Raw genomic sequence first — 27384 nt, 5'->3', positions numbered from 1 at the left:
ACATGTCAGTAGTGCTATACATTTAAGGCTAAAACTGTTGACTTCAGTGGAGTCAGGATTACACGTGACTATATAGCATATATTCTTCTACCCTCCCAATCAATAGCATAACACTTTAAAATGTTACTCTTATAAAACATCCAGACCATTTGAATAGGTGAAGGTGACACAGGAGAAACTAAGGGATCAGGATGAGGCAGTTGAAACATCTCTGGCTTAAACTTGGCATTAGCTATCTTCACACATTCTTCAAGTGTTGTAATAAATGTGTTACATGTGGCACTGAGCAAGGAGGAGGCTTCATTCATGTTCTGAAAACAAATGATAGCACAAACATCAGCAACAATGTAAAAAGAGACCGAAAATGTTACTTTAGAATCAACTGGTTTCCCAGTTAACTGGCCAAAATTCTCAAAAAATACAAGTTTGGTGACTATACTTTTTAATGGTAGCTAGAATCAACCTTATTGAAAAATGAACAAACATATATGATAGCAGAAGACTATTTTGGGAGGTTGGGGCAATACAGCAAAACACTACAATGTTTTTCCTGCTTCCTAAATACAAGGAACTTTTAGAAGGATTGAGCAGCCATCACTTCTACTGGAGTCATCGGTTTATTTTCTATTTAGTGAAATAAGTGAATTAGAGTGGGGCCCACCCATTAGATTTATTATCTTTCCTAGTGAAAGGAGTCTCTGCATCAAATTCAACCCTGCTGTAAGTGGGCACAATCCTACACTCATCAGTGAAGTGGCCCACCTATTCCAGGGATGAATTTGGTCATGAAGTAGGATTAGAAGAGCAAACAGATTTCCTATGAATGTCCAAATTCAGTTTGCAGCAGTTTTCAAGACCTGGGATTCTAGTTTGCAAAGGTAAGGGAGGTTCTAGCAATGGCATAGATCACTTACCTAGGAAGCAAAGCATAAAGAAACAGGATGTGTCAATTATTGTGTATTGTACAGTTCTTAGACAAGGAGAATTCATGTGCAACCAACCCAGCCAGCTTTGCTTCTGTCTTTTAACTGAATGACTCACCTACATATCTGCTTGTTAATATGCACTCTGATGTCATCGTGCATTGTATCTATATAATATCTTTTAATGTGGACTGTATTACCATACTCCTGAAACCAGTGTAGGGGCATCTGAATATAGACAATTTTTAAACGTCTATTAAACTGATCTTACGTAAATATTTTCCAACATTAAGTTGCTGATAAGGTGCATAAGGTGACAACAAGAATTTAACATGATTTAAATAATCAGGTTCTCCAGTATAATTTTAGAAATCTGATACCTCAATGCTGGGAGATGAGCGACTCTCATCATGGTGAACAAATTCTTGTATTGTATGAACTTGCTGCATTAAGAGATCACAGTAGAGGCGAAGTTCGGACATTTTGGTTTTAAGAGATTCATTGGTTTCACTAATTTCTACAAGAAAAATAAAATAATTAAAAAACCCTATCAATCACAGCATAAGACTTATCTGCACAATTGTTACAAACAAACTGAAATTCCTTTCAAGACTAGGAAGGGATTCTTAAATGAGTTGGGAATGGTTTCACAAAGTATATGTAAATTTGGAAGGGACCATGGAGAAAGGTATATAACCAGCAAACAAGAGGTAAAATATTTTCTCATTTACTGTGTCATCCCAGGGAGCACACAATGGACAAAGTCCGTGGCCTCAACAGCTGAAGGAGGTCTGCTCCCCTCTATCCACAAGCACCTGAGGAGAGCGGTTACTCACTCAGGGAACCGTGCAAATGATAAACCTTCAGACTGGCTACACAGGATTACCAGTCTTTACCAAGAAAAACTAGGGAGGCAGAAATGGGGATTATGGAGAGAAATCAGAACAATGGCAACCAAATGACTCCCTAACAGCTACAACCAGCGTTTTGAGGGTGGCAGATCTAGATTGTTTAAGTTTTAGCCCTTTACGTAACTAAGAGCTCTCCAGCAGCAGGAACAAAATACTATTTTTCCATCACGTTTGCTGCAGGTTTTGTGTTAATTTCATATTTCCTATACTGTATAACCTAGCATTGTAAACAGTGTTAATAAATGCTGTGACAGTTCTCCCGACTGCCTATTTAAAGATGTGCCCGTTCTGTCTTTACAGGCCTTTTCTGCACTACAGAATTACAGGATAACATTCTCACTGGAGCTGAATTCTTGGTATTGCTGAGAGAGGTTTAGTATATACATGCCTCCAGTGGCTTCTGGTTTTCTGTTTTGTTTGTTTGACACCATGACAGTTAAATCTGCTGCTCAAGTTTTAACTAACAGAGGTAAAAATGCTGGAAACCACCAGAGCCTTGTCTAAACTAGGGTTCCCACTTGTGCTGGTTCAGCTAAAGGAAATATATTCCAAAAATTCTGTATCACAGACACAACCTAAATGACACAAAACCAAAAGGTGTATAGCCATTATGAACAGAGCTGTTCTGATCACATTAGCTGGGCGGACAAGACTGTGAGCTGAATCACATCCTCTGCTTTTAGAAGTGGAAGGCAGGATAATAAAAGCTGAAACTCATGTAATTTCCTTGTGCTCTTGCAGTGGGTCTGATTTGGTCCAGTGTTTTTTAAGCTTAGACAAAGGACATAAGGAAACCTTTGTGTCATTCCTAGATGAGGCTGGGTGACTGCACTACTGCAGTGCAACTTTGGTTGTCCATTCAGGCTGTCACATGGGCAAGCGCTGAATACACACAGAACCACAGCACAGGGCAGAGAAGCATGTGATTGATTTCTATATTCTTCGTGAGATAAGAATATGATTCATACACAGATGGTTCACCATTGTCTTGGGCAGATTTGAGATTTGGAATACCATTACTACAATGTATGTAAGCAAGTACTGTTGCCCAAGTTTATGGCTTGGCTTTTCAAAGGGGCCTAAAGGAGGTAGCCCAGGAACTTCAGTTCAAAATCCCAGTCAACACATCTGCAAGTCAGATAATTGTCAATAAAGGGGCAGATCCTCACCTGGTGCAAACTGACATAGTTTCTTGAAGTCAATGGAGTTAACGCTGACTTACACCAGCTGTGGATCTGACCCTTAGTTTTTAATAGCAACATTTCTATGATTCTGGTAGGGCCAATATCTGGAACAAGACAAATCTGAACATAACATAGAAACCCAAAACAGGGAGAAACTCTGACAACCAGCAGTGTAATAAAACTCAGGAGTAGTAAAGTGAAGTCAGAAGCAAGTTGCACATGAGCAATATAAGAAGTGATTTGACCTACCTGATGCCATACATTTACAATATTTTAAATATTTTTCCTTGCTCAGATATATCTTTGCATGGCCAGTCAGACATCTTCGAGTCAGAAGCTGCCAGCGTACTGCAGAGACACTCACTGGGCTAATTAGACTGGCAAAATTCATAATCCTGAGGAGCAATGCCAGCTGAGAGATTTTTAAACTCATCCATTTCACCATGTCTAGTGATACCTTTCGATCAAAGTACTATATTTAATTAAAATGAGCTCATATTTATACACACACACACGTAAAGGGAACTGGACTACTTAGAGAAGTAGTAACAGTAACAATAATTCTTCCTTTCTGCTAACTTTAGCGAAGGCTGATCAGTTCTTTTCCTGTTCCCCTTGGAAATTACAATTTAAATATAAACCAGAAGTTATTATATGCACACAACAGGGATTACATCCATAATTAAGATGTATCAATATATTTATGGATATATAAGTTAGATTTATATCTTACATAAATAATACTAAATTCAACCACTAGAATGGGACAAATTAAGAACCATCTTAATCAAAAACAATTTTATTAGATTTCATACACTTTTAATGGTACAAATACCTTTTTCTTTTTTTGTTCTGGTGTCTGTCAAACAGGCTTTAGAACTACCCAGTGCTACCAGCCATCTCTGCCTCTCAGCTGCATTAACTGCTTTCATATAAAAATGCTGTTCCCCTGCGATGATTAACTCCATTCGTGTGTTGTCTGTTGGATGAACTAATGATAAAAAGGGGAAAAAGACTAATTTTGCAAAAGATAACTAAACCAGTAAGGATACTATACAGACCATATTATTTCAAGTTATTTACATATTACACATTGCATTTGGTAAGAAACGGAAGCTATTCAAAACAATTTTAAACATTGTATGAATTTGATATTCATGAACATAATTGACTAAGTAATGGCTAGAGCCAGACACAGTGCGGACAGATACTGTGCAAAATTCCCTCAAAATACTGCCAAAACATTCCTCGCCCGAAATACCATTGTTAGTCTAGTCCTGATTCAATCATGCCAACCTGAAGATTTTTGTGATGTGGGCAAATATCTCTGAAGGACTAGACTAAAATCAATCACACTTTCCTTTCTGATGCAACTTTCTGGGCTCTGTGTCAAAGTCACCATCCTCCCAAGCATGAGAACAGAATATTACTCCACTTAGAGCCATCGTATTCAATATACTACAACTTTAATCAGCCACAGATGTCACAGAGTACCAGGCATATTTCTCAACCACAGTACTCCCAGGTCTAGGACTGGACAGCTCTGGGTACATGACAGATGGAATTAATCCCAAATTACTGGCATCTATCTATCTATTACTGTTCCTTCATACTATAGAAAATGAACAAGCAGACAGGAAAGGGGGACTGAATGTTTCAAGAGATTAGTAATGAGACCTAAGCCTTTCACTCCTAGGTCACTGGTTTCAACCTAGGCACTGGCAGTAGTAACCAAAAGTTGTTGCCATCCGATAACTGCTTGCTGGCCTATATAAGAGAAGTAGATGGACTCGGTCCATTTTCTAGTGGTCAGGTATCCACATCACAAATATCTCCACAAAGGTGCATCAGAAAAAAAGGCCAAAGGCAGAAAGTAATGGAAGTAATGGCACCCACCAGATCAGTGCTGTGGCTTTTCCAGCAAACAATTCCTAACATTCAGCATTACCTCCCTCTGAGGCCTGGTCTACACTACGGGTTTAGGTCGACTTTAGCAGCGTTAAACAGAATTAAGCCTGGACACGTCCACACAACGAAGCCCTTTCTTTCGATTTAAAGGGTCCTTTAAACCGGTTTCTTTACACCACCTCCGACGAGGGAATTAGCGATAAAACCGGCCTTTGCGGGTCGGAATTGGGGTAGTGTGGACGGAATTCGACGTTATTGGCCTCCGGGAGCTATCCCACAGTGCTTCATTGTGACCGCTCTGGACAGCACTCTCAACTCAGATGCACTGACCAGGTAGACAGGAAAAGACCCGCGAAGGTTTGAATTTCATTTCCTGTTTGACCAGCGTGGAGAGCACAGGTGACCACGCAGAGCTCATCAGCACAGGTAACCGTGATGGAGTCCTCCCAGGATCGCAAAAGAGCTCCAGCATGGACCGAACGGGAGGTACGAGATCTGCTCGCCATATGGGGAGATGAAGCAGTGATAGCTGAACTCCGTAGCAGTAAAAGAAATGGAAAAGTATTAGAAAAGATCTCCAAGGCCATGAAGGACCGAGGCCATAACAGGGACACACAGCAGTGCCGCGTGAAAATTAAGGAGCTACGGCAAGCTTACCACAAAGCCAGAGAAGCAAACGGAAGGTCCGGGGCAGAGCCGCAAACTTGCCGCTACTACGCAAACTTGCATGCGATCCTAGGGGGTGCAGCCACCACTACCCCAACCGTGTGCTATGTCTCTCTCACTGGAGAAACACACAGGGAAGACGGTTCGGGGAACGAGGAAGATGACGATGGAGGTACTGTAGGTAGCTCACAGCAGCAAGGAAGCGGAGAAACCGGTTTCCCCAACAGCCAGGATATGTTTGTGACCCTGGACCTGGAACCAGTAACCCCCGAACTCACTCAAGACCCTCAGGGCACACAGGAGACCTCTGGTGAGTGTAACTTTGTAAATATTTGTAAACATTACAAAAAAAAAGCAAGCGTGTTTAATGATTACTTTGCCCTGGCAATCGCGGCCAGTACATCTACTGGAAAAGTCTGTTAACGTGTATGGGGATGGAGCGGAAATCCTCCAGGGACATCTCCAGAAAGCTCTCCTGGTTGAAATGGGGTGATTTTATTAAGGGGACATTCAGAGGCGCCCGTTCCTGCTCTTCTGACCAGAAATGTTCCCCACTGTTAACCACGCGGTGGGGGGAGGGGTGAAGTGATCATCCCAGAGAATCGTGTGTGTGTGTGGGGGGGTGGTTTACTTGTGTTTGTGCCGTATGTTAACCGGGAAACCGCAGCCCCCTCCTTTTACATTGAAACCCCATTTTAAATGGACAACCCAATTCATCCTTGATATGGGAAATGCGCTGCTGTTTGCAACCTTTCCCGCATGTTAAGAAGGTTAAAAAAGCCAAAACACTGTGGCCTACGATGGCTGCCTGCAAGCCGAAATATGCGACCTTGTAATGAAAGAGTGTACCCATTGTTCTCTAAAATGTGTCTTTTTTAACCACCTCTCCCTTCTCCTCCACCAGCTGCAAATGTTTCTCCTTCGCAGAGGCTCGTGAACATTAGAAAGAGAAAACGTAGGACGAGGGACGATATGTTCACGGAGCTGCAGATGTCCGCCCACGCTGATAGAGCACAGCAGAATGCGTGGAGGCAGTCAATGTCGGAGATGAGAAAAGCCCAATATGAACGAGAGGAGAGGTGGCGGGCTGAATCGCGGGATGAACAGAGCAAGTGGCGGGCTGAAGACGATAGGTGGCATCAGCTTGCAGACAGACGGCAAGAGGCAATGCTCCGTCTGCTGGAGCATCAAACTGATATGCTCGAGCGTATGGTTGAGTTGCAGGAAGGGCAGCAGGAGCAGAGACCGCCGCTACAGCCCCTGTGTAACCAACAGCCCTCCTCCCCAAGTTCCATAGCCTCCTCACCAAGACGCCCAAGAACACGGTGGGGGGGCCTCCGTCCACCCAGTCACTCCACCCCAGATGATCGCCCAAGCATCAGAAGGCTGGCCTTCAATAAGAGTTAAAGTTTTAAAATGCAGTGTGTCCTTTTCCATCCCTCCTCCCACACCCATCCCAGGCTACCTTGGCAATTATCCCCCTACCTCTGTAAGGAACTAATAAAGAATGCATGAATGTGAAAAAACAATGACTTTATTGCCTCTGCAAGCGGGAGGGGAGGGTGGGGTGGGGTGGTTGGTTTACAGGGAAGTAGAGTGAACCGGGTCGGGGGGGGGTGTTGGAGGGTTCATCAAGGAGAAACAAACAGAGGTTTCACACAGTTGCCTGGCCAGTCACAAAACTCGTTTTCAAAGCTTCTCTGATGCGCACCGCGCCCTGCTGTGCTCCTCTAACCGCCCTGGTGTCTGGCTGCGCGTAATCAGCGGCCAGGCGAGTTGCCTCAACCTCCCACCCCGCCATAAAGGTCTCCCCCTTACTCTCACAGATATTGTGGAGCGCACAGCAAGCAGCAATAACAATGGAGATATTCTTTTCGCTGAGGTCTGAGCGAGTCAGTAAGCTGCGCCAGCGCGCTTTTAAACGTCCAAATGTACATTCCACCACCATTCGGCACTTGCTCAGCCTGTAGTTGAACAGGTCCTGACTCCTGTCCAGGCTGCCTGTGTACGGCTTCATGAGCCATGGCATTAAGGGGTAGGCTGGGTCCCCAAGGATCATGATAGGCATTTCAACATCACCAATGGTCACTTTCTGGTCCGGGAAGAAAGTCCCTTCCTCCAGCTTTCGAAACAGAGCAGAGTTCCTGAAGATGCGAGCATCATGTACCTTTCCCGGCCATCCCACGTTGATGTTGGTGAAACGTCCCTTGTGATCCACCAGGGCTTGCAGCAGCATTGAAAAGTACCCCTTGCGGTTTACGTAGTCGGTGGCTTGGTGCTCCGGTGACAAGATAGGGATATAGGTTCTGTCTATGGCCCCGCCACAGTTTGTGAATCCCATTTCAGCAAAACCATCCACTATTGACTGCACGTTGCCCAGAGTCACTACCCTTGCTATCACCAGGTCTTTCATTGCCCTGGCAAATTGGATCACAGCAGCCCCCACCGTAGATTTGCCCACTCCAAATTGATTCCCGACTGACCGGTAGCTGTCTGGCGTTGCAAGCTTCCACAGGGCTATCGCCACTCGCTTCTCAACTGTGAGGGCTGCTCTCATCTTGGTATCCTGGCGTTTCAGGGCAGGGGAAAGCAAGTCACAAAGTTCCATGAAAGTGCCCTTACGCATGCGAAAGTTTCGCAGCCACTGGGAATCGTCCCATACCTGCAGCACGATGTGGTCCCACCAGTCTGTGCTTGTTTCCCGGGCCCAGAATCGGCGTTCCACGGCATGAACCTGCCCCAGTGACACCATGATTTCCACATTGCTGGGGCCTGTGCCTTGTGAGAGGTCTATGTCCATGTCAATTTCCTCATCACTCTCGTCGCCGCGCTGCAATCGCCTCCTCGCCTGGTCCGGGTTTCGCCTTGGCATGTCCTGGCTCTGCATATACTCCAGGACAATGCGCGTGGTGTTCATAGTGCTCATAATTGCCGCGGTGATCTGAGCGGGCTCCATGATCCCAGTGCTAGCTATGGCGCCTGGTCAGAAAAAAGGCGCGAAAGTAGTATCTGATGGACCAGGAGAAGGAGGGAGGGCGGGAGGGAGGGAGGGCCGAGTGACGACATGGCGTACAGGTACAGGAACAGGGAGAAACACAAACAACTGTCACACAGAATGGTCCCCCCAAAGATTAAACTGGAAACCCTGGGCTTAGCAGGTCATTGATTTCACGGAGGAAGGGGAAGCAAATGAATACAGAACAAATCTATTTTTTACATCTTAAGGTGGCAGCCGACGGTGCAGCATGAGTGATAGCCTCTTCAGTACGATGATGACGGTTACCAATCATAAAATACCATCATCTGCAAAAAGGCAAGGGGCTGCTGCTGTGTAGCAATGCAGCCCCACGTCCGCCAGCACCCAGCATCGCCCTCGGCCTCTTCTGGGTGCTTAGCAGACAATACTGGGCAATTGGCAGAAAATAGTATATTACGACTGGTAACCATCATCAAAACAGTAGCATGTCTGCCCAGGTGGCCATGATTGACAGCCATACCAGTATGACGACGATGGGTACCAGTCATAATATACCATCGCCTGCAAGGGGCTGGTGCAATGCAGCCCTACGGCTGCCAGCCCCACGACTATCACTCATGCTACACCGTCTACCGCCAAAAGGCAGTTAGCAGCTGCTGCTGTGTAGCAATGCAGTCCCACGTCTGCCGGCACCCAGAGGACATATGGTGACGGTGAGCTCAGCTGAGCTGAGCGGGCTCCATGCTTGCCGTGGTATGTTGTCTGCACAGGTAACCCAGGTAAAAAGGCGCGAATCTATTGTCTGCCGTTGCTGTGACGAGGGGGGAGGGGCCTGACGACATGTACCCAGAACCGCCCGCGACACTGTTTTGCATCATCCGGGCATTGGGATCTCAACCCAGAATTCAAAGAAAAGGCGCGAACTGCTTCTCGGCTCTCTGAGCTGTGGCGCAAACGTAGTATCTGACGGACTAGGGGAAGGAGGGAGGGGGGCCGAGTGACGACATGGCGTACAGGCACAGGGAATTAAAATCAAGAACGGTGGCTGTGCATCAGGGAGAGACACAAACAACTGTCACACAGAATGGTCCCCCCCAAAGATTAAACTGAAAACCCTGGGTTTAGCAGGCCGTTGATTTGACGGAGGGAGGGGGAAGCAAATGAATACAGAGCAAATCTATTTTTTACATCTTAAGACGACGGTGCAGCGTGACTGATAGCCCTCGGCATCTTTCTGGGTGCTTGGCAGCAAATACGGGGCGGTGTATGACGATGGTCTTCAGGCCTATTGCACAATCGGTTGCTCAGGAAAGACTCTGCTAACGTACGATGACCCGACTTGCAATAGGACGGCTAACAGTCGTAATACACCATTTACTGCCAAAAGGCAAGCCCCACGGCTGCCAGCACCCAGATCGCCGATGAAGGCTACCAGTCTACTGCACCGTCTACCGCCAAAAGGCAGTTAGCAGCTGCTGCTGTGTAGCAATGCAGTCCCACATCTGCCGGCACCCAGAGGACATATGGTAACGGTGAGCTCAGCTGAGCTGAGCGGGCTCCATGTTGTCTGCACAGATAACCCAGGTAAAAAGGCGCGAATCTATTGTCTGCCGTTGCTGTGACGGGGGAGGGAGGGGCCTGACGATATGTACCCAGAACCGCCCGCGACACTGTTTTGCATCATCCGGGCATTGGGATCTCAACCCAGAATTCAAAGGGGCGGCGGAGACTGCGGGAACTGTGGGATAGCTGTGGGATAGCTACCCATAGTGCAATGCTCCGGAAGTCGACGCTAGCCTTGTACTGTGGACGCGGTCCGCCGACTAGAGCACCTAGAGCATTTTATTGTGTGGACACACACAATCGGCTGTATACAACCGATTTCAATAAAACCGGCTTCTATAAATTCGAACTAATTTCGTAGTGTAGACATACCCTGAGTTTGGGAGGGAGAAGAGCTGTAGCTATGGTAACAGCTTCAGATGCCTTCATTTATGATATTTCCAATGTAAGACATAAATAGAAAAGTTCTTAATACCCTAGGTTTATATGGCTGTTTTTAAACCTCATAAAGGAGCAGTAAGTATCATAACCTTTTTCATTATTATTTTGCTTCAGAGTTCATGTTCAGTAACTAATTGGGGTTGATGTAGCAAGCACGTCTGACTAAACATGTCTAGATGTGATTTTTCCCCTTACCTTTTTTAAGCATCCTAGAAATTAATGATGCAAAAGTGGTATTAGGTCATCTTGTTCATCCCCTTGCCAATTAAAATTTCCTCTAATAAAAACGTATTTAAATCTTACCTTTAATTTCACATACTGCCATCTTTATACTTCCTTTACTGCCTTTGCAAACATCATCTTGTGAATCATAGTAGGACAATATTCCATTGTCTAAAACAAACCAGCGAGGCTGCCAACCTAGGAAGACCATAAATATGAGAGAAAAGTGTTATACTAATTGTTTAATTGCAAATGCAAGTTCAATCAAAAGTAAAGCTGTTTGTCTGTTAAACCATTAAGAGAAACAGGATTTACACAGATGCAAATACTACTGTGATGTTCACAGGAAGTAAAAGAAGCATCTTCGTTTTGAAGATCAGATGTGCTGTATACATGAACTATTATAAAGATATTTTACACTAACTCTTTTTGCAATGTTTCATTAGCAATAATATTCCCATTTATATTATCTCCCAGTTTACAGAATAATGATATTTTTAATTTAACTGCCAAAAGTATCCTATGTTGAAGTCTTGTAAATCACAGACCTCTTGAGGACCATCATCTTTCAAGTATATTCTTCAGTGGGCCTCAATAAGATTAAGATTAACTACATAATGAACCATTAGGCTACAATCTCTGTTCCCTACAGTACTACACACTCTATTTCACAGTTCCTAATCTATAGATCCTGCACACACTCTCTCTCACACACACACATACCCTCTCATGCACAAACACAAAAAAGGTGGTTTCTACCCCATTGCTCAAAAATGATTTAATATCAGAACACTATAATGGAGTCATCTACTACTAAGACCTCGTCTATACTAGAAAGGGTTTGCCAGCATGGCTATACTAGCAAGCCTTCCTAGTGGAGACGCAGCTTATATTAGGAAAAAAAAAAAGAAGAGTGTTCTTTTGTTGGCATAGCTTATACCAGTTCCATGAATGAAAAAGACACACTGGCAAAGGGACTTTTTTGCTGGTATAACTGCATTTACACTAAGGCTTTTGCCAACACAATGACCTTGGTTAGGGAGTTTACTTCTTTCATGCTACTAACCAACATAGGTATGCTTGCAAAACTTTTACATGTAGACCAGGTCTCTAACTTCACTACTTCTGCAAAATATATTACAGTACTTATATGCACTAGTACACTATGAAGTGTTATCCTAATATTTAGGGCTAAACTAGAGTTATCAAATACATAAATTATATGCAGATACAGCATACTTGATTTTATTAAAGCTCTTTTTATAGGCTAACTTGCCAACTCATAAAACTTTGTATTTCACAATAGATATCCCAGTCATTAGTGCTAATTAACATAACTCATCCTACTACACTGGCCCATTTCAAATTATGTCAAAAACAGCAGATATTTTGTAAATAACTGAAAACAAAATAATAAGTCAGTGTAGCACAACAAGAACACAGTTCAACGGAGGATTGGGACTGGGGAACCAGGTAGTAGGAAAAGGTGATGCACTTTGTCTCATAGTGCTAGCACCATCTTACCAGTCTACTAAATAGCCACTTTCTGGTTATCTATGAATTAGAATGGCACTGACTGTGGTGCCATGAACCTACTGACCGAAAGGACAGTGCAGTGCACAGCATGGATGGCTGCATTATTCCACAAGAGCAAACTGAAGAAATCCAATAGCAGTGGCTTTGAAGGGAGGAAGCTGAATCATATACTGACAAGCTTCAGCTAGAGGTCTGATCCTTAGAGCCCTGCACAGATACAAAAATGTCTGCAGATATCTGCAGATTTGCAGGGCTCTACTTACCGTGGCAGGGCTGAGGCTCCAAGGCACCCCCATGCGGACCCTCCACCTACCCTCAAAGAGGCAGGGAGCCTGGGGAGCAGGGACACGGCCGGGGCTGCTCTCAAACACACTCCCCGGGCAGGTGAAGGGTCTGCGCCGCAGTTCCTCATAGAGGGCTGCCCAGCTGTTACCGTCAAAGCCCTGTGCGGATACAAAATTTGTATTTGCACCCACGCTGCTATCCGCAAAAATGGTCCATGGATATAAAGCGGATACCCGTGGATTTGCAGGGCTCTACTGATCCTGCTCCCATTAAAGTCATTATGAGTTTTATCATTGATTCAATGGGAGCAGAAGCAGGCCCCAGTGCTGGGTGCCACACCTTCTGGACAGGGAAAGAAGAATGTGTACCAGAATCTTTATGATATGGTCTACACTAAGGCTTTTGCTAGCACATCTACGTTGGTTTAATTTTTTTCCCCCCAACATAGAAATGCTGGCAAAACTTTTACGTATAGACCAAGCCTCTGACTTCAATACTTCTACAAAATATACTACTGTACTTATATGCACTAGTATACTATGAAGTGTTATCCTAAATATTCAGGACTAAACTACAGTTATCAAATAAATAAACAAAATGCATGCACCTACATGCTTGATTTTATATCTTTAGGATGTTCTGAATCTCATCCACCCACCTCTGTACTGTGAGCTAAATAGGTCTGACAGCTGAAGAAAATAAATAAACAACCTAAAATGCAGTATTGAATACTAGGAGAAGGATACCAGTAGCAACAGATTTAGAATTACAGAGGCACATCATTATGTACATTAAAAAGACAGAAATTACAGTCAAACATGTCTACTTTTTAAACAGAATGACAGAATTGGTGGATGAAAAAAATGCAATAGATGCAGCATCTAGATTTTAGTAAAAGCACTTGGTGGCATCTCCCAAAAAACACTGCCATTTAGACTTGAAAACCAACCGACAGAACTAAATAAACTGCAGTGCACGTCAACTTTGGAGGAAGATGTTTGTAATGGGGTATTGCAGAAGCTGGTGATAGGTCTAGTTATATTTAATATCTTCATTAAAGATACTGATGAAGTAGGCGAGATTATCATGACAGGAAGGGGCAGCAAACAGCAGTGACAACAATTAATAACTCAAAGGATTCTAGATAGGTTACAAATATAGAAAGGAAATAATAAATGAAATTCAGCCAGGAATAACAAAAGTAAATACATCAGGAAACAAATAATCCATAACATAGACATTCTATAGGAAGGAGAAACTTGGCAAACATTAAACCTGAGAGAGACTTACAGCTAAGGGATATCATTGTGTTATTATTATTTACAACTTTAACATAGTACTCAAAAGAGTAGATCTCACAGGACAAATAAACAGACATGATCACTTCCCCTCCAAAAATTTACGATCTAATGTCAGACACCAGCAGAATTAAGGGGGCCACAACAGGGAGGAGATAGGAGCAGAAGGGCAGGGTTAATAGCAATAAGATTGCCTGTCTACTCAGCAAAAGGACATGAAAAGCCTGGTTGGGAACTTTGTTTGTTTATTTTTGATACATTAATTAGAAAAGTTTGCAATGCAGGATGGCAGCAAAAAGTAATCTTAAGTGGCATTTGTAGAAGGCAGGAAGGCAATAATCCTCTATACAGGTGTGGCAAGACCACACCTGGAATACTGCAGAGGGCATTAGGAGGCCAGCAACAAGAATGGTTTTGGGGCTAAAAGGAATTGACTTGAACAAAGACTGAAAGGGCTAAATACGGATAGCTTGGCTAAGTGCTGGATTTAAGAGACTTCTATTAAAATTTAACTTTTAAAATTACTGACATTATTGGCACCTTTTAAAACATGATCTTATTCTCTCCCTGACTTGTTGCACAGGCACAGGACATTTTGGTGTACAGACTATCCCAGGACTCCTGGGTCAAGGCTTGCAATTAACAGTAGCAGCAGGGATTCGGGCCAACAGCCCAAATAATCAGGAAGAACAACAATTAGACTCATTATAGCCTGGCCAATTTGTGGTATGTCTATTTGATGCACTGTGGCATAGTGGAAGCATGCTTGACAAACCTGAGATCATCCCAACTCGTAGATGAAATGCACATATCCTCATAGGTGACAGCAAGAGACAGCATGAAGAAACAATGGTCCCAGATCTGTGTTACTCCATTTCTGTGTTTAGCACAGGAATGATAGTAGGGAGGTGCAAAGATAACGTTACCCCATCTTGATGTCTACTTCATACTGGGATTGTTCAGGGACCATTGGGGCCTGGTTCGGTCCCCTCTGGAGTAAGCTAGAGCAGTCTAGTGGTGCTCTACCTTACACTCTATTTCTCTTGGCCCTTTATATGCTGCAGGGAACAAAGAACAGATGCACCTGCTCCTTCCTTCATAATGCAAACCACACTGAGAGATGGGAAGAGGGCATTGTAGAACTGCTCTGACACCTCTTTGCCAGCTGGCTTACAATCCCCCCCCTTACACTGGGGGTATTCCTCTGATCTCATTTATACCTGTCACATTCTGGGGTGCAACCTAGAACATCTACCCTGCAACCCTGGGTACCTGACAATGATTGGTTGTTGTAGCTCCCAACCTGGTCTGCTCACAAACAGCATGAAAGTCACACCCTGAGCGTCTGTGTATAGCTGCAGCCCTGGTCCAGCAACTCTGACCCCAGCAGTCTGTCAGCAACACACCAGCCACATTCTAGCTTCCAGCAGCCTTAGTTACTACTCGCAGGGTGACGCCAACACACTCCCAGTCCCTAATTTTCCCCAAAACATGCATTCTGCACTGTCCAACCTTCTCCTGGACAGTTCACATATTATAGGTCCATTGCCCCTGTTAGGGTTGCCAACTTTCTAATCGCACTAATCCAAACACCCTAACCCCACCCCTTCCTTAGGCCATGCCCATGCCCCACCCTTTCCACAAGGCCCTGCCCCCTGCTCACTACACTTCCCCGTCCTCACTCACTTTCACTGGGCTGGGGTATGGGGGTTGGGTGCGGGAGGGGGTGAGGGCTCTAACTGGGGATGTGGGCTCAGGGTGGGGCCAGAAATGAGGGGTTCAGGGTACGAGAGGGGGCTCTGGGCAGGGATGTAGGATCCGGCTGGGGGTGCAGGCTCACTGGGAAGTGGGGCTGGTGTTGAGGGGTTTGAGGTTCAGGAGGGGGCTCCAGGCTGGGGGGTGGAGCAGAGTGATTCAGGGTGTGGGAGAGGGCTCTGGGCTGGGGGTTGGGTCTGGGGTTTAGGGGGGGTGAGGGCTCCATCTGGGGGGTAAAGGCTCTGGGGTGGGGATGAGGGGTTTGGGGTGCAGGAGGAGGCTCTCGGTTTGGGGGGGCTCAAGGCTGGGGCAAGGGGTTGGGGCTTGGGCTTACCTCTGGCGGCTCCTGGTCAGTGGCGCAGTGGGAGTGCTAAGACAGGCTTCCTGTCTGTCCTGACTCCATGCTGCGCCCCGGAAGCAGACAGCAGCAGGTCCAGCTCCTAGGTGGAGGCGCAGCAGGTGGCTCTATGCGCTGCTCTTGTCCACAGGCACCGCACCATAGCTCCCTTTGGCCGCGGTCCCCGGCCAATGGGAGTGCGGAGCCGGTGCTCTGGACAGGGACAGCGCGCAGAGCCTCATGGCCCCCCCGCCTAGGAGCTGGACCTGCTGGCCGATTCTGGAGTGCAGTGCAGTATCAGGACAGGTAGGGACTTGCCTTAGCTCCACAGCACTGCTGACCAGACTTTTAACGGCCTAGTCGGCGTACTGACTGGAGCCGACCGGGTCCCTTTTTGACCAGGTGTTCAGGTCGAAAACCAGACACCTGGTCACCCTAGCCCCTGTAAGGGATCAATATCCAACAGCCTGCTACTTTAAGTGGAATTACCAAACAGCTCAATTTAAACACAACACTGGGTTAGTTTGGATTAGAAAAAAACAAGTTAATCTAACTATAAAGAGAGAGATTTTAAGTGAGTACATGGATAAAGTATTAAAGTCAGAAACAGTTACAAGAGAAAAAGAGATAGAATACTTTCTAGTAGCTGAATTTAACAAGCTAGACTTCATTCAAGTTAAATCCTTACCACAGGTTCCCAGAAACATTGCTGCCCAAATTCTCAGGTCAGGAACTCCCCCAAAATCAAAGGGTTGATTTCTTTGTCTTTTTAGGTGAAAGAGAGAGGGGTAGAGAGATGGAGATAACCTCGGGTGGTTTTGCCCCTCGTTTTTCTAGTTCAGTCACCCTTTAAAAAGCATTTTCCTGAGGGTTACCTCTAGATAAAGTTCCTTCCAGCTGTGAGGCCGGAGAAATGGGATCTCATGGTGAAAGAGATTCCATGTTATTGCTTGCTAAAATGAAGAACCATCTGTTCCTGCTCCCCTTTGTTGCCAAAGAGTGGCCATTTGACCAGTGATTGCCAATCAGCTTTGATGACCAGGGCTGTCCCTAGGGGGGTGCGGGGCCCAGGACATTAGAAACTCTGTGCCTATCTGCTAAAGGGTGCTCCCACTCCCCAGCCCTGCCCAGGTCCCACCCCCACTCCACACCTTCTCCCAAGGCCCCACCCCGCCCTGTTTCTTCCTGCCCCCACTCAGTTCCGTCCCCATCTCAAACTTGCTGCACCCTCGCTCCGCCCTCCAGCGCCTCCTAATGCCACGAAACATCTGATCCATGGTAGGCACTGGGAGGGAGGGGGAGGTGCTGATTGGCAGGGCCTGCCGGAGGGCAGGAGGCGCTGGGGGGAGGGGAAGGTTCCGGTAGGGGGGTTCCTCCCCACCCCCCCATCCGCCTGCTACTTGCCTCCCTGTTCGCCTCCTCACCCCATTCGCCCACCCGCATCCCACCTCACCTCCCTGCCCGTGGGGCCCCTCAAAACTCAGGGCCCGGGAGAGTGGCCCCGATTCACTGTACCCAAGGGACAGCTCTGTTGATGACATTTGGTTAGAGGTGTCAGCTTGTCCTTTGTCTTTGAGAAACGAGTTTACCCCCTCTTCCTGTCCCAATGACCCTGTTTACTACATATATGTAAATTGAGGTAAAAATAAATCTTTGTTTAGGATAGACATGTTTAACAGCTTCTGCCTAGACAGGGCTATGTGGGTTTAAACAAGTGCCAACATCACCATACAAGGGGAATTCATAACTTTACATAAAATGTTACTACATACATTTCACCATGATATTATTGACCAATTGATATTGATATTATTCGTTTTCAGATGATACCTCACAAGGCATATTTGGTACAAAGATTATTACAATAATGCATAGGTGCGAATGCAGTGGTGTATTCAGTCACACTACTCCGTCTATGTAAAATAAGATAAAGAGGGTGCACTGGAAGAGAGAATAGGAACCATGATTTTATGATTCACAAATGAAACCCGTCACCCCTGAACTTCAAATGTTTAAGCAGGAGAAAAGGCAGCAGATAGGACATACTCCTATGGTCTCTTCATATTATAACAGTATTTGACTCTAGTGAATGTTTGATCGGTCCTTTTAATCTGTAAGAATATCCAAAAAGAACTAAGTAATTACCTCTGTCAAACAATAAAAATAAGGAAGAAAGGAAGAAAGAAAGAAAATCATGATTATCTTGATCAGTTGCAATTCAAAAGTTTTCAGTTTCGTTTACATCGAAATATGCAGTTTAAAAAATCTCTTTCTAGTTTATCCCCATAACACATTTTCTGCAACTGCTTTTGAGACTACATTGTATTTATCTTTGAACTATGTGAAGAGCACACGAATCCATGATCTGCTGCATGGACTTGTGTTGATAAGAAGGGACCTTGTAACAGAAGATTATTCTGGCCATATTTGATCCTTGATGTCACCGGCAATGCATATAAGTAAACAAGAGAAGTTTATGACAGTAACAAGCAAAACCAGAAAATGTTTTATCTTATAGTAAACCGGGTGATATAGAGAGTACCCTGTGTGTGAAAAAATATGTGATAGATTGCGCCTTGTATATTGCTGGATGGGCATACGTTTAAACTAGAAAAACAAGCTGTAATTGTTTTTGGTTTGGTTTAAAAAGGAGGATTGTATAACAATACATAGTAGACTGAAAAATAGTTTGCAATGGTTTGGCAACATTACAGACTAGACAGAAAACTCAATCAATCCTCCATAGGGGATCTAGATGCATTTTTTTGTTTAAAGTTGGTAACAACTTTTTCTAACATAATTTGAACCTGCTGATTTCAAAAACGGTTGTTACCAAGTTAAATTCTGATGTTTAGACCCTCAAACTTGCATAGAATAAGGGAGGCAACAGCCATTAGAAAGAAACTTCAAGATATCATATACAGAGAGGCCACTGACAGAACTGAGTTCATCTTTCAGTCAGGATAGACAGTATCAGTCATGTGGCAAACCAAAATCCAGAGGTCACAGAAAGCAAGAGCATCTGCAACTGATATATCATGAGTGGCAAGTTGTAGTGATCCCAATAAAAATACCAGCATCCATAATACAAGACAGTCCAGTTCTGTGAAACCGATGGACTGGAGATACTGCATGTTTAAGGGGTTTCTGTGAGGGAACATAGTTGTCAAGTGATCATGTCAGAAGTTCAATCACATGGACCCTGATCAGAGCCAAGAGTGGTTCAATGGCATAGGAAAGAAAGAAGGTGGAACTGTAGGTTTCACCAAGACTTGCTCAGACCTCAGCAGATGAGCCTTGTCTTACAACGTGAAAGCCCATATCACAATGGACAATGAACACTAGAGCCATGTTCCATGAGTCTGGTGCCAGAGCTCATGTCATTGCCACCAATACCAGAAGACTGCCTGGAGGCAATATTCTGTGGCTGCACAACAGGGTGCAGAAGTCCATGATGCAGGTGCAGAATAGCATGAATTGTTTGTATAGGAGCATGCAAATGTACAGAATCGGAACAAGCTTGTGTCAATGTACTAACACTTAGTGCTTAAGGACAGTATTATCAAATCAGTATATGTGTTATAATAAGGGACCTAATAAGATATTGATTCAATATGCCATGGAATCCAAAAGTTTCTCAAAACAGAACATTAACATATGTGCATAACTTGTGTACATTAAAATGTTCACTTAATGTTAGTAAAGAAAATATTTTCACTTATTTTAAAAACATTTGTTTTCTGATTCCGTGCTGTACTTCTGATAGTTAAATCAGCTTGTACACTTTTGTCTCAAGGTGCTAATGCTCATGTTATAAGAGCCCTGTAAACATGGTCTTTCATGGTTGTATAATGTAATAAAATATTTTTGGTATCTCTTGCAAATAAGAAACTGAAATTCAATAGCTTTAGAACAAGATATAATCTGATATTTTTGGACTACAAAAATATTCAGTGGACTGACAAAAAATGGGCACAAAAAAGCTCTATGACTGATTTTTCCATAGGCTTTCACAGAGATTTGTTTCCCCTTTACATTCAGAATACTGTGAATTCCTGGAGTTCTAGGTTTTTCAAAACCCGTCCGAGACTCTGCCATAGGCAGACATCATACGGAGTAATGTGAATGTTCCACGTGTAGTTTGTCGAGCTTGCATAAGTGCTTGCAGGTACTGGCTCGAAAATAGCTACAGTGTAACTGAAAGATTTAAAAATATGTTTTCAGTTTATTTAATTTGTGCATTTGACAGCACTGTGTATAATCTGTTTTACTAACTAACAATAGAGGAGAAATAGTAATTGTCATCTGTTTATGTCGAGATAGCAATAAAGGAGGAAAGAACCATAAAAAAATTGTGAGGCCCCAAATTTAACAGTGAGATTCTGCGGGCAGATGTACTGTCTGTAATTAAGTAATATTTCAAAAATAGAATAGATTTCAAGTTGGCAGTATCCATTAAACAAGAACTACATCTTAAGGAAACCTGCCCAGTAATTTTTCATTTTTGTGCATGAAAAAGGGGTTATAACTACAATCTGACTAATACTACTTCAAAAAGAAAGTGGCCACAGGATACACATACTATATTCATTGACATTTCACTAAAAATACAAAGTATCTCTATTAAATACATTCATCATGGAGAATAAAGATTGTAAATAGCTATTTAACATTTGATAATAACCTAACTAGTCTTTCACAGGAAGACGTGCACATAAGGTCCCCAGCTGTGTAGCAAAGTACACCCACCCATATATTTGAGAAGGATGTCAAGCACACAGCATAAAAAGGATATCAAAAATCTGAAAGCAAACCAACCAAAACATGCTTGTGGTGCCAGCTCAGTGTAGCATAGTTTGCTACTATGCACAGGATTCAAATTCAGGCTCTATCTTAGAACTCCACTCCTGGAGTAATGGTACTAGGAGTGTAAAAGAGGCTTGCATTAGCGTGATAAATTCAAGTCATGCTGAACACTGAGGTCACACTTGACATATCATTAAAGATAAAAATAGAACAGAATGATACTTGGTTTAGGTAAGACGCAAACTTACACGACAGTTCAATTCAGCAAACAGAGGTAATCTGGGGTGTGATTGTTTTAAAAGAAAATGGTTAGACAATCATGATAGCCTCCTACATTTGAAGAACTAGTTCCGTGTTTTCTTTCCTTTGCACTCTTCCATCATGCTCTATTAGCGTGTATACAGGCAGCCAGGCAACCACCCCTCTGACATTTCACAGGTTCTGATAGCTTAACTTTGCTGTCCAAACACATCTGAATTCACTGAAGCAGAGCAGCACAGAAAAGGAACAGAATAACAAGAGAGCAGAAAAAAGCCAGCGGCACCACAATTAAACAAGAGGCCTGAATAAGCATTTTATATGATCCTATACTGATTCACTCTAGGGGGACAATTAGTTCCACTGAATTGGCAGAAAATAAATCTTTTTCATGGTGAAAGGATGCAGTACTAATGACTGTCTCCAAGGGGAATCCTATGAAGGGAAAAGGAAGAGGAGAAACAAAATTAAAGAAACTCAGTGAGTTTGCTAATGGTGAAAGCAGAGGTTCATTCAATTTCCCCCTAGAAATAAACTGACAGCTGCAATATATTTTTGGCAAATACTTCAGTGCGGACATTCTTGCTATGTTACAAGTTTTCACTAACATTAGTAAGTGCTTTGCAGCACTTCAAAGGTTTTTTTAAAAATTTTGTGCTGTTCAGCTTTTTCATTTATATAGTTTTATCCCACCCGCTCAGTCCTTACACCCAGTTCTGTCCAAGCTAACACTTCTTTTTGATCTGGGAAATAGTTTTTGACTTCCAGGACACAAATATCTACACTGGAAACTAATCTTTTTTTTTTACCTGAGGACAGGCACACAGACTGACTGACTCTCTCTCTCTGATACGGCCTGACACCTACAACCTTTACTTTCATCAGTAAAGCCCTGTATAAATTACAGTGTCACAGCCTGTGTGAAAATTGTGAAATTAGCCAAATATCTGTTGGGCTTCACACAGCTGCTTGGGCTTCAGGCAACAGATATTGGTCACAGCTCCTGCAGCATCTCCCCTAGGCCTGCCGGAGGCCACTGGGGCAGGCCAGGGCTCCTAATTGCTGCATGTTGTCAGCATTGCCCCCTCACCCTACCAAACGGGCAGAAAGCAGAGGCAATGGCCTAGGCCGGACTGGCTGTCATCAATAGTGAGACATCGCATGACCCACATCACCTTGCCTCCACTCCTCAAGATGGGATTGGTCCACCACCTCCCTACTCCACTCCCATATGGGACTGGTCCACTAATCCCCCCCAGGAGCAGGCATGGTTTCAGTCAGCAGGGAGCTAGAAGAAGGCATACCTGCTTCTATGTCCCCACTGTTGGAAAAGCTGCAGCAGCTCGGGGTTGCGGGTGGGACTTAGTGGTCATACATATCCCATGAAATTAGAACATTTAACCAGGACACTGCCGTGATTTTATACAGGGCGTTATTCACCAGTACTCAACTGCTACTTAGTTCCACTAACTTCAATGGAACTACTCACACAAGTGAGGGCCACAGGATGAGGTCTACAAAACCCAACTGCACACATGGATGGACCCACTCCTGACAAAAAGCTGTCAGCCACAGATCTTCCTGCACCGCTAATTAAAAACCGATCAACTCACTAGTGCCAGAGATAGAACTGTTTTCAGAACTATGGTATTGCCAACCCTAAGGGTTCAAAAATTATAAGTCAGGTCCCAAAATATCATGAAACTTTTGAGCATTTAGGTTTCACACTTTCAAGCTTTTCTCCACAACCATGAGGATTAGACTTTTTAAAAAAGGGGGAGGGGGGAGCTGAGATTCTCATGCAATCACTTTACTACAGGAGATGGAGATTTAAGATAAATATTAAATATCAAGAGATTTGTGATAAAACTCAGAGCTGGCACTGGAGTATTGAAGAATGCAGTCTTGAAGCTTGGTGCAAGCAAGTGTACACAGACAAGCCTATTGCGAGTCATTTGGAATGATACGTCAGAAGCTTTCAGAACAGATCTCTATGTTATAAGAAGATATTACAGTATGCACCCTATCTTAGGGCTGGTCTACACTACAAAGTTAGGTCAGCTTTACTACATCACTCAGGAATGTGAAAAATTTCACACATTGTGTGATGTAATTAAACCAACCTAAGCTCCAGACACCACTTGGTTGATGAAAGAATTCTTCCGTCAACCTAGCTACTGCCTCTTGGAGAGGTGAATTTACTACAGTGACAGAAGAACCCCTTCTAATAAGTGTCTATGCTACAGCAGTACAGCCGCTGTGCCTACTGTAACATTTCTACTGAACTCAATTTCTGACTCAACCCCTCTGACTTTGAACAAGTCACTTAATCTTCTGTGCCTTGGTTCCCCAGATGTAAAATGGCGATAATATTTCCTTTCTCATGCCTTTTGTCCATCATGTGTCTATTTACAACCAGATTCTGCAACTTAATCTGTGTGGATGGCCAACACAGATCTAGCTGGATCAGTGCCTTAGACTGGAAGTTCTTCTAAGGAGAGACTGTCTCTTCCTATGTGTAAATTCAGGGAAGGATTTTGAATAGAGCCTAAGAAACTTAGGGGGGAAAGTCTCATTGAAAGAGACTACAAAGGACTTGTCCTTATAAGACCCACGAGTACTTCTGAAAATTCTACCCACTGGAAATTGGGGTGCTAATCACTGTTGGGGCAGCTAGACATTACTGCAATACAAATTCCTTAGCATTTGTCCTATTCTGGATTCCCTAATTAGACTGGTCTTAACAGAACTAAGACATTTATACAGTTACAGTTCATCCTGTGCTCACAATCATCCAATTTATTAATTGTGACTGGACATACAAAATAGAAATTCCTAAGTTAAGAGAACAGTCATGTTTCATCCTGGGTCAGGAACTTGTAGTTGTCTATTAATTACTTTCCTCTGGTACTCTAAATTAGTGGTTCCCAGTCATCACTACTTGTTACTATACTGACACTGCAAGATTTTTTATGCGGTATTTCTTCACATTCTCTTTCCTACCACAGGGCCAGATCCAGCCTGAGATCAGAGAGCCTGAGCAGTTACATCTTCCATGGACATCAGCAAGAACTGTGAGTGTCCAGCAACTCTGCAATTTATTGAAATAATGTACCACATTAATTGTCTCCATTCTGGGTCACTGTCCACATTCAATTCGGCTCTGCTATGCCACAGAGGCTGGACTATTCCAAACTTCAGTCTTACAAGGCAAGAAGAATTAGCCAATACAGCAAAGGTCTTACCTGCTAAATAGGAAAGCACCATTTCCCAAAAATACCACACAACACAGTGATGGGCACAAAAATAATGCTTGTAATAAGAAGGAGGTTAGGAAATATTGTTATTTGCAGAACCCATTCCATTAAGACACCTTTGTAGTTAATGTCTTTTCAATCACTTTTTGAACAGACTGATAATCCTACTTTCTGTCAGAGCCATTCACTACAGGAAGACTGACAATTTTCAAGAGGCAATACCAAGCCCCTTCCTTCTGAACTGTCACAGAGAAAGGACTATGTTAACTTGAAATTATATGATATGAGACATTATAGGATAATTGCTGATAAGCACAACTGTATGATATGGTATGTTTTTGGATGAAGACCAGAAGAACAGATGTTGCTGGGGACACAGAGGCTAGGACTCCTGGACAGAAGCCCCACCAGACTGCATGTTTGGAACTGGGGAGGGGAGGCTGAATTTGAAGGGTAGCGCTGGCTCCTGAGGACAAAGAGGGTCGGACAAACTGCAATCAAGGGAAGCAGTTTACTGCCTGCCAGGATCTTAGAAGTATTGTTATGTTTATGTTACATTTATTCAGGTTAAATAAACGTTTAGTGGTTTTTCAAGTCCAGAACTCAGAGGCATAGTTAGTCATAGGGTTTTCAAGAGATCTGCAGGACCCTTGAGATAGAGGTAAGAAAATTACTGATATTCTTAGTAGATGTGCTGATATTCACAGGCAAGTGCCAAGAGAAAGCTCGAGGGGTAAGAGGGCTGCACTAGCTACCCAGAGACACCTGTGTTGAGCAAGATGTGTCCAGGAAAGAGCATGCAGAGACAGGTGCAATGACTATATCTTACAATATGTTTGGATGCAATTAATGGTTTATCATAGCTATTTCCTACAGGAGGAAAGATGCTCCAGTGGTTAAGGTGATAGACTAGAATTTCAATTCCCTGCTCTGCCAGATTTCCTTTATGACCTCGGGCTCTCTGTAAATTGAGGATAACATTACCTTCCCATCTAACAGGGGTCTTGTGAGGATACATACTTTCAAAATTGTGAAGTGGTCATCTGATGGCCATCATCCTCCACTGACTGAACTAGGGGCTCCCAGGGCTTTAAGCATGAGCCTCTACAGTTTAAGAGCCAGGCTTTCAAGCTAAGAGCTGTAACAGAACCATATTCTCTGTAGATTAGACACAGAGTGATAACTGTAGCACACACCCTGACCAGTGGGCTATATTCAGCAAAAGTGGCCATATAAGTACATTCCAAAATACTGAGTATGAATGCAACATATCTTTAATTAAAACAGCATGCGATTTAGTAATGACTGTATTTTAAAACGACCCCAACACCTCCCAGATCTCGGGTAATCTCCAGGAAGGATTTTAAAACGTGGGTGCAGCATGAATTTAGTTCTTGTGAAAGGTGCAGATCAACAGCTCTGGGGGGTAAAGTCTTCCATTCACTCACAGAATCGGACATCGCCCATTGCTGCACCACAACTGGATTCTCCGAGCCTAGGAGCAACAGGCTACTGAACGGAAACCAGCAATCCGCTGCTCGACGGCAGGCCACCCAACAGCCATCAGAGGCTAAAACTGTCCGTTTCTTCCCAAGCAAGATAGAGTCAAACAGCGGCGAGCAGCTCCACAGGCCAGGGCCAGCTGGTTTCGTAACCTCAGCGGACACTAGTCCGCACCCTCACCTAGATCCCCCTGCACCAGCACCTCCATCCTCCCCGCTGGGCCAAAGGCCCGCTGCCCGCTAACTCCCAGGCGCCGCCCGGAAGAGCGATGCTGCGCGCCAGGAGCAGCCCCGCCCTGCCCATACCTGTCAGGTAATTGGTCCACTTGTACAGGACTCCTTCCATAGCTCAGGGCCAGGCTCCGTGCAGCATCCTCCTCCTCCTGGGAACGGGCGGCAGCAACGGCAGAGCCTCCCCCTTCCCTCCCGCTCAGCAGCCGCCTATGGACATTTACGGCTGAGCCGCGCAGCTCGGGGGCCGAGAGCAGCCGCAGCCCCAGGATCCGGCTGGCCCAGCAGATGCTGCCCGCAGCGGGCTATGCACAGGGGCAGCAGGCGCGGCAGAGTGCCTCATGTCCTATGCACATGGCGGTCCGGGGAGGGGGGAACCGCAGGTGTCCAGCTCCCCGCAGGCTCTGCCCGCCCCGTTCCTCGGCTGCCTCTGGCTCCCCCTCCCCCACCCCGCCGTCGTGTTTGCTGCCATTGACCCGGACGTTTCATTTACTTCCTGCAGGAAAGGGGCCGGCTAAACCTGCCAGAGGGCCCGTGCCGTGACTCCGGGCGAACCTACCCTGCCCTGGCCAGACACACACGGCCCGCGGGACAGCCCCGTTCTCAGCAGAAGCCTCCCACCTCCCCCCCGCAATGACACTGGTGGCAGCGCTTCACGTTTCGGCCCCCTGCGGATGAGGGGAGTGAAAGCGAAGCTGGGCCAATGCACATGAAGGAAAATGCTGCGACAGCAGAAGTGGAAACGCGCACCCCCCAAATCCCCCCCGCCCTGCGGGAGAGACGGTGCAGACATCGCCAACTCCTGGGGGAGGGGGTACGCACACACATAGAGCAACACCCCCCCCCCATCCCAAGGGCCTGCGAGACCCTTTGTGATACAGTCCGCGAAATCCCCCCAGCACCAGCGGAGAAACGGTAACAAGCCCACCCTGTAAAGTCCCTGCCCCCCGGGGGGTGGTAATGCATCCCGCTTCCCCAGGGGACACTTGAAACACGGCCTGGGAGGGAAGCGGTCTCAAGGGAAGGAGTCAGTCCCGGCCCGGGCAGAATCCCCCGCAAGCACACGAGACTGACAACCCCGCACCGAGTACTGACTTCGCAGACCTCAGGCAATCAAAAATTGTCAAGGGGGGAGGAGCAAATGGGCGGGGCGTAGCGCCCTGGCGGAGCCCACAGGCCGCAGCAACGCAGCATGTTGGAGGATACGATGTACACGCCCCAGTTAGTGTCAGCCTGACGTCGAACAATGCCACGCAGCCTAGGTGGGGGGCGGGTGTCTCTTACTCTGAGGCTGCACTAAGAACCTGAGTCAGAACAAGCCTGC

At 44.9% G+C, this 27384-nt stretch overlaps 1 protein-coding gene across 2 annotated transcripts in view; it reads right to left on the bottom strand.

Moving 5' to 3' along the window:
- Positions 1-26526, bottom strand: part of PLEKHA3 (pleckstrin homology domain containing A3) — a 32709-nt gene extending 6183 nt beyond the window's left edge. The window contains exons 1-5 of one of the 2 annotated variants that reach the window (XR_004647661.1): positions 26136-26526; positions 10877-10993; positions 3854-4009; positions 1304-1440; positions 147-311 (exon numbers count right to left, since the gene is read on the bottom strand). Coding sequence is in view for 1 of the 2 variants with exons in the window: in XM_034785568.1 (XP_034641459.1) it covers positions 147-311; positions 1304-1440; positions 3854-4009; positions 10877-10993; positions 26136-26175 (615 nt within the window). In the remaining variant the exon portion in view is untranslated. The remainder of the gene's footprint in view (positions 1-146; positions 312-1303; positions 1441-3853; positions 4010-10876; positions 10994-26135) is intronic. The other variant, XM_034785568.1, reaches the window with a different exon arrangement.
- Between the last annotated feature and the right edge of the window lie 858 nt (positions 26527-27384).

This window comes from Trachemys scripta, chromosome 11, assembly GCF_013100865.1.
Source record: "Trachemys scripta elegans isolate TJP31775 chromosome 11, CAS_Tse_1.0, whole genome shotgun sequence".
Lineage (NCBI taxonomy): Eukaryota > Metazoa > Chordata > Testudines > Emydidae > Trachemys > Trachemys scripta.
This window is presented reverse-complemented; position numbering and strand designations above follow the sequence as displayed.